The 11,480-nt window shown below is 44.2% G+C and overlaps 1 protein-coding gene across 1 annotated transcript in view; it reads left to right on the plus strand.

Moving 5' to 3' along the window:
• Positions 1-1,588: 1,588 nt before the first annotated feature.
• Positions 1,589-11,480, plus strand: part of LOC308308144 (low-density lipoprotein receptor-related protein 1B-like) — a gene marked incomplete at both ends in the record, with an annotated part of 592,679 nt that continues 582,787 nt past the window's right edge. The window contains 1 exon segment of the mRNA XM_080753509.1: positions 1,589-1,640. Within this exon segment, the coding sequence (XP_080609635.1) occupies positions 1,589-1,640 (52 nt within the window).

Here is an 11,480-nt window from a genome sequence, read left to right on the forward strand (position 1 = left end):
AAAGCACAATATCTATCAGTTTAATGCCTCGCGCTCCGAGGCGTTGTGAACTTGTAGATCGGCTATTTTCGGCCAAAAAGGTTTGGTGTAGAGGGGAAAAAGAGCAGACAAAGTACAGCGTGAAAGGTCAAGTTTATTAAGTACTAACGGTTCAAGTGGTTAAATATCTGATCTAACACAAATTGACATGAATCCAAAATACACTGATGATTGTGCTGTCAAACGATGAAACGATATGGAATCTGGGGGTCCCTGCTTCATCTTTCTCTCAGCTAAGGGGTCCTTGGCCTGAAAGCGTTGAAGACCCCTGTGCTAAAAGATTTGCACTGCCTCTGCAAAGATGAGAGATGTCTGGAATCAGAAGACTGCGATGCAGGGGGGCGCGGTGGTGCAGTCGGTAGCGCTGTCGCAGTGTTGATTTCGACGACTAAAACTACGACGAAAAATGTTTGTCGACTGCGACTGTTTTTTTAACTGACGAAAACGAAATAAAAACTAAGCTGTGATGACTAAAACGAAGAGTAAATATATTGACAATTTCGTCAACTAAAGCGTTAGGGAGGGACTAGTGCTGAAGATAGTCATTTTATGTTTGGTTGCTCTCAGGTGTTGCGTTAGTTACGCCCCCCTGCCCTCACCCCTCCCCCTGGTCAGCCGGGAGCGCCTGATGGAGGGGAAAGGAACTGGTTGGACTAACGTGTTCCTTCCATTCGTTATACATCCAACCGGAGAAACTCCCCCCTGTCAGGTGATAAGAAGCGGCCCGATCACTCTTCATGCATTGAAGGAAGCATGAGCTCAGTTTGGTGCTCTCCCCAGGTTGGCAGAGGGAGAGCAGTTTAGGTTATTGGCACTGAGTGATAAATGAGTTACAAAATCGTGGGATAAAAATGTATAATATATAGGCTATATATTTTTTTTAAGAACGATGAGGAAAACATCATGATCACTGTAGTGTAGAGCAGTGGTCCTTGAGGGCGTTCCAGGTGGTCCCCTGCTAAATGATGGAGAGCGGGTAACCAAATGGACCCTTATAGATCTATAACTCTTGAGAGGGTAAAATGAAACCAAATGGACCCGTACACAGCCCGCGGACCCCCATTTGAAAAGATATGCCAGGGACCCCTAGCCTGATTTCAGACTCAGCTGACCCTTGAGTCTGACACTGTGCCCTATTCTGAACGATGTACGGGGTGTAACGAACCTCATAAGCACTGCCCTGTATAAAAGATATGATTTAAAAAGAAGTTTCCATAAGAAATGTCAACTAGATGCACCTCCTGGCCAGCAGGCGGCGCCACTGTTTACCAAGCAAGACAAGCCTTTTTGACCCTTTTAGATAGTTTACTGTACCTTTGCAAAGTTTTATATATTGTCATTGTTTACTTTGGTCAGTCATATAATGCTTTATTGTTAATGCCTCGACTGACACTTACCTCATTTTGACAGAATATTAGTTAATTTCTTCTACTGTCTATTATTGTCCCACTTTTATTTTGAAATGAAGAAGATAGTCAGGAACAGGATGTTGAGCAGTGACTTTGCCACAAGGACAAAATGAATGAAAACAACATGAGAGGAGCAGTTCATGTTCCAAACCAAAAGTATAGTTTGTTTAAGCACCCGGCTGAGGGCACAAGGTATAGTTTTACTCTCTGTATTGTATTGTTTGCTTTATGTTACTTATAGTGTCCTTTGTGGATTCTACAAAGTGTATAGTGGTGTAAAGTAACTAAGTACATTTACTTAAGTAATGCACTTAAGTACACCTTTGAGCTATTTGTGCTTTACTTGAGTATTTCCAATTTCCAATACTTTTACTTCTACTCCACTACATCTCGGTTCCAAATATTGTACTTTTACTCCACTACAATTTTTGAAAACTTAAGTTACTAGTTACTTTGAAGATATAATGGACCACTTTAATCCTATTTTATACCTTGGCTATTTGAAAATAGCCATCACAAGCTCACAACGCGTTGTGAGCTTGTAGATGTGCTTTTTTCAAACATTTAGTACTTTTACTTTTAGTACTTTAAAGGAGCTATAGTCAACTTTTTCTTGAAAAACGGATGCTAAAATAAAAATAATGTTTCGAAAATATTTTATAAAAAAATAAGCTTCATATATGTGTTTCTATTCAAAAATTACCACAAAAATAGTAAAATATAATCATTGTGGCCATTGTCAGACCGACACTTTGTTTACATTCTAGTCTATAGACTAGGATGTAAACAAAGTGTCGGCCCTACATTGAAAAAGTTGACTATAGCTCCATTTTGATGCCAATACTTTCATACTTTTACTCAAGTACATGTTGAATTCTGGACATTTACTTTTAACGGAAGTACATCTACAGTGTAATTATTATTGTCATTGTGGATGTCTTTCTGCTAATCAGGTTGTTGACTCATTGAGAAGCCTGGTAATGCTATTGAATAAGTAATTCTATAAATACAGTAGATGGTAATTCATAGAGGGATAATTCATAGAGTAAAACATACATTTCATGTTTTCGTACATTTCAAGTTTTCGTACATTTCAAGCTGCAAGCTTGTAGATCTGCTATTTTTCAATAGTTAAAGGGATATTCCACTTTCAACAGGGAAACAGCATATGGGCTTCTCTCCCCACACACACCAATTGTAACTTCATTTTAACCATGATAGATTCATTAAAAACACCCATTATTTTTTTTCGGGTGACTCATAATACCCTCCTAATATGTGAGCAGGCCGTGTTTTTTCCATAACTTTGTTTCATTTATTTCTAATAATTATTTGGGAAAATGGAAAAAATGAAATACAAAAAATAATTATTAAAAATAAATGAAAAAAGTTATTGAAAAAACAGCCTGCTGCTTACGTATTAGTGGGGTAGTATGAGTCACCAGAAAAAATTATAATAATAAAAATAATGAATCTATCATGGTTAAAATGAAGTTTGAAGTTACAATGGGTGTGTATGGGGAGAGGCCCTGGGCCTGGAGGGCCTGGTAACATTTACATCAAATATCTAAATATTGAATCAAGTAAATTAAAAACTGTTCAGGGTGTTCATAAAAGCCGGATTAGACGATAAAATGACCAAAGTTTTTTTTGAAAGTGAAATATCCCTTTAAAGCACCCAGGGCCCAGACCCACACCCCTGGTCCCTTGCTCTCCAACTCCTTCCAGTACTTCCTGTTACCCACACCCCTGGTCCCTTGCTCTCCAACTCCTTCCAGTACTTCCTGTTACCCACACCCCTGGTCCCTTGCTCTCCAACTCCTTCCAGTACTTCCTGTTACCCACACCCCTGGTCCCTTGCTCTCCAACTCCTTCCAGTACTTCCTGTTACCCACACCCCTGGTCCCTTGCTCTCCAACTCCTTCCAGTACTTCCTGTTACCCACACCCCTGGTCCCTTGCTCTCCAACTCCTTCCAGTACTTCCTGTTACCCACACCCCTGGTCCCTTGCTCTCCAACTCCTTCCAGTACTTCCTGTTACCGCACCAGCCTTTCAACTCCGCTCCTCCATTGTCCGTCGTGTTCTTGTGCACTTTGCGGACGTCACTGAAGCTTTACAGTTGCCATAGTAACCAATGACATGCTATATAGCTGGCGACAAAGGGGACAAAAAATGAATGCAAAAATAAATAAAAGAAATTGGGTCGGTAGCTTGTGTGTTCACACAATTCTCACTCCTGAATCCCAAGTCCATAGCCAAACATTGTGTGTGTGTGTGTGTGTGTGTGTGTGTGTGTGTGTGTGTGTGTGTGTGTGTGTGTGTGTGTGTGTGTGTGTGTGTGTGTGTGTGTGTGTGTGTGTGTGTGTGTGTGTGTGTGTGTGTGTGTGTGTGGGGGGGGGGGGGGGGGGGGTAACCTCAGGTTAACTTTCTGCCTTGTTTCCTGACCGGATAGATTTGTAGTTCATGTGATTGTGTGATTTGTAGTTTTCTTATATTTCATTTTGTTTTTCTTTTGGCTTTGTCTGCCTTCATTGGATAGTTGGATTCATCATGTGTAATTGTGGGCTCGCTAGAAGCGAGCACACATATGTTATCTTCATTATTTATCTCTAAAGTTCTCCTCAAAATGACGTAATCTATCAGTCAAGTTCTCCTCCACAGTACAAAGGCAGGGCCCTTAGCCAATGAGGTGCAGCCAAAGGGTTAGCCAATGAGCTGCAGCCAAAGGGTAGATCTTTATGCCCATACATGGTGTTACATGCGAGCCCACACTGTTTCGTAGGAACAGTATTTCTAGTTAACCACTCAAACCTTCAATGAAAAGGTAAACCCCCCGTACACACTAAACCTCTTCCGGAAATCGTAGATCTACAAGCTGACAGCGTGTCGTGCTGCGGTACGTTGTCAGCTTGTAGATCGGCTACTTTCGACAAACGCTCCCACCAGAATAGGCATGCCAGGGTTTCCAAGTTAAATTGAACTACCAAGTGAAATTACCCTGGAGCAGGGGTCTTCAATGTTTTCAGGCCGGGGACCCCTTAGCTGAGAGAGAGATGAAGCAGGGACCCCCTGTACATATTGTATAAATGTGCGATGCAGATTTTCATTGATTTCATAGATAGATTCATAAACTTGTTTGACAGCACTGTCATCAGTCGGTTAGATTAGTGTTAATGTGTTTTATTTATTTCTGACTTTTGACCACTTAAATCATCGTTACTTACTAAACTTGACCTTTCACTTTGTACTTTTTTACCTCTAAACCGAACCTATTTGCCGAAAATACTTTTGGCAAAAGTTCTCCTCAGAATTGGGATGCGAGGGTTCAAAGTTGTTAGTTTTAAAAGAATGATCCTATCACACAAAGATTTGGAGGCCCCCCTGTAGTAACTCTGAGGACCCCCTGTTGAAGACCCCTGCCCTAGGGGGTCCTCCTCAGAACTCTTGAGGACCCCCTGGGTCAGATGTTTTAGAGGTAACGGATGGCCCCACAGTCTGTGGGGGCACTGTAGGTACAGAGTAATAAGGTCTATGGCAGGGTTCCCCAATTAGTTTTCCCCAAGGGCCGAATTATGTCTAGGGTACCAAGCCGAGGGCCACGACATTGCAGGGGGCGACGGTGGCGTTCCCACTACTCCAGTGACAGTTCGGATATCGTCGTTGTCGGGTGAAAATCTTGTATGTCCAAAACCGTTCGTTTTGCATTTATCATTTTAAAAATTATTTAAACTAGTGAAAACATCAGATCTACAAGAAAACAACGCCTCTCACCGCGAGGCATTGTGTGCTTGATGTTTTCACTGCTTTTGTTTTCACTACTTTTGTGCGACGGCCTTGCATGATGAAGCAGGGCTTTACTTTGCGAAAGAAAGTACACATTTGGAGATACGAGGTTTCTACCCGACAACGACGATATACTAGTGTTGTTGCTGCTCTTATACCACCATTATTACTGGGGTTGGTAGGGGCCAGACAGTAGCCCCCCGCAGGCCGCAAATGGCCCGCGGGCCGCCTATTGGGGAACCCTGGTCTATGGGTTTGGATGATGACGATCCCTCAAACATAACGGCTCTCACTCTGACATTGTATATGTCATAACGCCGTAGTCATAACAATCCGCATAATCTGAAGGCTTGGCTCCTCCGCTACACACGCACCTCCTCCCAATCCTCCAGCACTCGTTCACCCTGGAGTCACAGCCTTGCTTTCTTCGCTCAGCGGCGGACGCGGCGGCGACGGCAGCGAGACCACCGAGGCCCCCGGAGCGGAAACCTTGACTGGCACCTCACCCCTCTGGGGATGACAAAAGCCCTGTCTGCTTAAACAGCTATTACTCCCCCTGATTGCTAATCATGACGTGGGGCCGGGACATAAATCCTCGGTTAAGACGGAGGTCTCCGGGCGAACATCGTGATTAGGTGACCTTGAGGAGAGGCATTGGAACGCGGGGGCGGGGGGGTGGGGGGGGGAGCCAGGGGTGTCACACCAAAATTCTGGGCCCTGGGTACAAGCCGGATTCACTCGGCAAAGGGAGAAGAAAAATAAAAAGGCGGGCGACTACCAGTATGGACCCCTGGGGAACGCCGGTCAATGAAGTGAATTATATACGGTGGGGTTCAAGTGGTCAATTATTCCTTAACCGTGTTAGATGGTTTGAGAAATCTATTCCGATTAGAACCACTTTCCCCACACATAGCACCCACGTTATTGGAACCACTTTCCCCACACATAGCACCCACGTTATTAGAACCACTTTCCCCACACATAGCACCCACGTTATTAGAACCACTCTCCCCACACATAGCACCCACGTTATTAGAACCACTTTCCCCACACATAGCACCACGTTATTAGAACCACTCTCCCCACACATAGCACCCACGTTATTAGAACCACTCTCCCCACACATAGCACCCACGTTATTAGAACAACTCTCCCCACACATAGCACCCACGTTATTAGAACCACTTTCCCCACACATAGCACCCACGTTATTAGAACCACTTTCCCCACACATAGCACCCACGTTATTAGAACCACTTTCCCCACACATAGCACCCACGTTATTAGAACCACTTTCCCCACACATAGCACCCACGTTATTAGAACCACTTTCCCCACACATAGCACCCACGTTATTAGAACCACTTTCCCCACACATAGCACCACGTTATTAGAACCACTCTCCCCACACATAGCACCCACGTTATTAGAACCACTTTCCCCACACATAGCACCACGTTATTAGAACCACTCTCCCCACACATAGCACCACGTTATTAGAACCACTTTCCCCACACATAGCACCCACGTTATTAGAACCACTTTCCCCACACATAGCACCCACGTTATTAGAACCACTTTCCCCACACATAGCACCCACGTTATTAGAACCACTTTCCCCACACATAGCAGCCACGTTATTAGAACCACTTTCCCCACACATAGCAGCCACGTTATTAGAACCACTTTCCCCACACATAGCACCCACGTTATTAGAACCACTTTCCCCACACATAGCAGCCACGTTATTAGAACCACTTTCCCCACACATAGCACCCACGTTATTAGAACCACTTTCCACACACATAGCAGCCACGTTATTAGAACCACTTTCCCCACACATAGCACCCACGTTATTAGAACCACTTTCCCCACACATAGCAGCCACGTTATTAGAACCACTTTCCCCACACATAGCACCCACGTTATTAGAACCACTTTCCACACACATAGCACCCACGTTATTAGAACCACTTTCCCCACACATAGCACCCACGTTATTAGAACCACTTTCCCCACACATAGCAGCCACGTTATTAGAACCACTTTCCCCACACATAGCAGCCACGTTATTAGAACCACTTTCCCCACACATAGCACCACGTTATTAGAACCACTTTCCCCACACATAGCACCACGTTATTAGAACCACTCTCCCCACACATAGCACCCACGTTATTAGAACCACTCTCCCCACACATAGCACCCACGTTATTAGAACCACTCTCCCCACACATAGCACCCACGTTATTAGAACCACTCTCCCCACACATAGCACCCACGTTATTAGAACCACTCTCCCCACACATAGCACCCACGTTATTAGAACCACTCTCCCCACACATAGCACCCACGTTATTAGAACCACTCTCCCCACACATAGCACCCACGTTATTAGAACCACTCTCCCCACACATAGCACCCACGTTATTAGAACCACTATCCCCACACATAGCACCACGTTATTAGAACCACTCTCCCCACACATAGCACCCACGTTATTAGAACCACTCTCCCCACACATAGCACCCACGTTATTAGAACCACTATCCCCACACATAGCACCACGTTATTAGAACCACTCTCCCCACACATAGCACCCACGTTATTAGAACCACTTTCCCCACACATAGCACCACGTTATTAGAACCACTCTCCCCACACATAGCACCCACGTTATTAGAACCACTTTCCCCACACATAGCACCACGTTATTAGAACCACTTTCCCCACACATAGCACCCACGTTATTAGAACCACTTTCCCCACACATAGCACCACGTTATTAGAACCACTCTCCCCACACATAGCACCCACGTTATTAGAACCACTTTCCCCACACATAGCACCACGTTATTAGAACCACTTTCCCCACACATAGCACCACGTTATTAGAACCACTTTCCACACACATAGCACCACGTTATTAGAACCACTCTCCCCACACATAGCACCACGTTATTAGAACCACTCTCCCCACACATAGCACCACGTTATTAGAACCACTCTCCCCACACATAGCACCCACGTTATTAGAACCACTCTCCCCACACATAGCACCCACGTTATTAGAACCACTCTCCCCACACATAGCACCCACGTTATTAGAACCACTCTCCCCACACATAGCACCACGTTATTAGAACCACTCTCCCCACACATAGCACCCACGTTATTAGAACCACTTTCCCCACACATAGCACCACGTTATTAGAACCACTCTCCCCACACATAGCACCACGTTATTAGAACCACTCTCCCCACACATAGCACCACGTTATTAGAACCACTCTCCCCACACATAGCACCCACGTTATTAGAACCACTCTCCCCACACATAGCACCCACGTTATTAGAACCACTCTCCCCACACATAGCACCACGTTATTAGAACCACTCTCCCCACACATAGCACCACGTTATTAGAACCACTCTCCCCACACATAGCACCACGTTATTAGAACCACTTTCCCCACACATAGCACCCACGTTATTAGAACCACTCTCCCCACACATAGCACCCACGTTATTAGAACCACTCTCCCCACACATAGCACCACGTTATTAGAACCACTTTCCCCACACATAGCACCCACGTTATTAGAACCACTCTCCCCACACATAGCACCACGTTATTAGAACCACTTTCCCCACACATAGCACCCACGTTATTAGAACCACTTTCCCCACACATTACTTTACTTTATTTGTTTATTTAGACGGGACAATGCATATTAATGAACACTACATGAATGCAATGTAAATAAGCCGGGAATTAGCAAGAATGCTAAATTTCATCCGTAGTCCCCACATGAAGACAAAACAATACATACCAACAAACAGTAACCCTACATTAGGAGAGGGCGCCTAATAACATACATACAAATACTATTTTTCCTGAACCAAGAAAAAAAAAAAAAAAAAAAAAAAAAAAAACAACACATATTACTAACAGTACCCTACATTAAAAAAGGATAGTTAAAAATATACGTACATGGCATGAGCTGTACTCTTAGAACTATACATGGTCACAGGTTTGATTGTCAACTAACCATTTTTTTAGATTGAACTTGAAGGATGGAAATGACAAACAGTCTCTTATTGTTAGAGGTAGGTCATTCCAGATTGAACATCCCTGCACTGAAAGGGTGTTTTTTCCAAAAGCGGTTACCCGGTACGGTACTTCGCAATCCCCTCTAGTGATTGCTCTAGTATTGAGTCCTCTATCAGGCTTCCTTTTTATGAATTCCTTTAGGGGAGGTGGGCATAGACCATTTAGGGTCTTATATATGATACTGACCTGTTTAAAAACCTTAAAATTAGCGAAACTCAAAAAACGGTACCTCTGAAGAATATTACAATGGTGATATGAGTGGGGTTTCCTATCGAATACCTTAAGCGCACTCTTATATAGCTGTTCAATGGGTTTGAGAGTCGTTATACCTGCGCAAGACCAGTTTGTGAAACAGTACTCAATGTGTGATAGGATCATGCATTGGAGATACGATTTAGCAGCACTAACTGCCAAAAAAGGTCTGATTTGTTTAAAGTTCTGAAGGTTGAACTTGATTGTGTTTGTAACCTTTTTTACATGTTTTTTAAAGGTTAGGGTTGAGTCTAACATGACCCCGAGGTACTTGAACTCTGACACAAGTTCAAGTTCCTCTCCACCCAGAAACACATTTGATGATTCCATCACAACTGGTCTTTTGGAAAAAGCCATGCAGACCGTCTTTTTTGCATTCAGGAGCAGGCATGAGTCTGTAAGCCAGTCCTGAACGCTGGTCAGAACAGAAGTTAAAACCGTTGACACCTCTGCATAGCTCTTTCCATGAGTCAGTATAACAGCATCATCTGCGTACATCTGAATATGTACATCTTTACATACATCAGGTAGATCGTTTATAAACAGAGAAAACAGAATTGGTCCTACTATTGATCCCTGGGGGACACCAACCGAGCAAGTGTGATAGGGAGACTTGATGCCATTTATACTAACACACTGTTCTCTATTTGATAGGTATGATGTAAACCATTTGATGGCCTCTGGGGACAAGTTGAAATGTGTTAGTTTGGACAAGAGGACCTGATGGCTGACAGAGTCAAATGCTTTCTTGAAATCCAAAAATACTGCCATTGCGCATGGGGCTTTGTTCAAAGCACACTTTAACTTTTCAATGAATAAGCAATTTGCTGACTCAGTGGAGACATAGCACCCACGTTATTAGAACCACTTTCCCCACACATAGCACCCACGTTATTAGAACCACTTTCCCCACACATAGCACCCACGTTATTAGAACCACTTTCCCCACACATAGCACCCACGTTATTAGAACCACTTTCCCCACACATAGCACCCACGTTATTAGAACCACTTTCCCCACACATAGCACCCACGTTATTAGAACCACTCTCCCCACACATAGCACCACGTTATTAGAACCACTTTCCCCACACATAGCACCCACGTTATTAGAACCACTCTGCCCACACATAGCACCACGTTATTAGAACCACTTTCCCCACACATAGCACCCACGTTATTAGAACCACTCTCCCCACACATAGCACCCACGTTATTAGAACCACTCTCCCCACACATAGCACCCACGTTATTAGAACCACTCTGCCCACACATAGCACCCACGTTATTAGAACCTACTCTTCCCCACACATAGCACCCACGTTATTAGAACCACTCTCCCCACACATAGCACCCACGTTATATAGAACCACTCGGCCCCACACATAGCACCACGTTATTAGAACCACTTTCCCCACACATAGCACCCACGTTATTAGAACCACTCTCCCCACACATAGCACCCACGTTATTAGATCACCCACTCTGCCCACACATAGCAGCCACGTTATTAGAACCACTTTCCCCACACATAGCACCCACGTTCTATTAGAACCACTTTCCCCACACATAGCACCCACGTTATTAGAACCACTTTCCCCACACATAGCAACCCACGTTATTAGAACCACTTTCCCCACACATAGCACCCACGTTATTAGAACCACTCTCCCCACACATAAGCACCACGTTATCACGCCCCGAAGATGTGTTTCTCAAAAACAGAAAGGACACTATTATAGAGCCCTGAGGGGACCCCGCTCAGCCAAGGCATAGGGTTTTAACCTTCAAAGACCCGGAAACGCACCGGAGTCGCCGTTAGATTTTAACCACTTCAAACATTATTTTATGCCTTAACTATTGAAAAATAGTAGATATACAA

The sequence above is a fragment of the Nannobrachium achirus genome, assembly GCF_963921795.1.
Source record: "Nannobrachium achirus genome assembly, chromosome: 22".
Classification (NCBI taxonomy): domain Eukaryota; kingdom Metazoa; phylum Chordata; class Actinopteri; order Myctophiformes; family Myctophidae; genus Nannobrachium; species Nannobrachium achirus.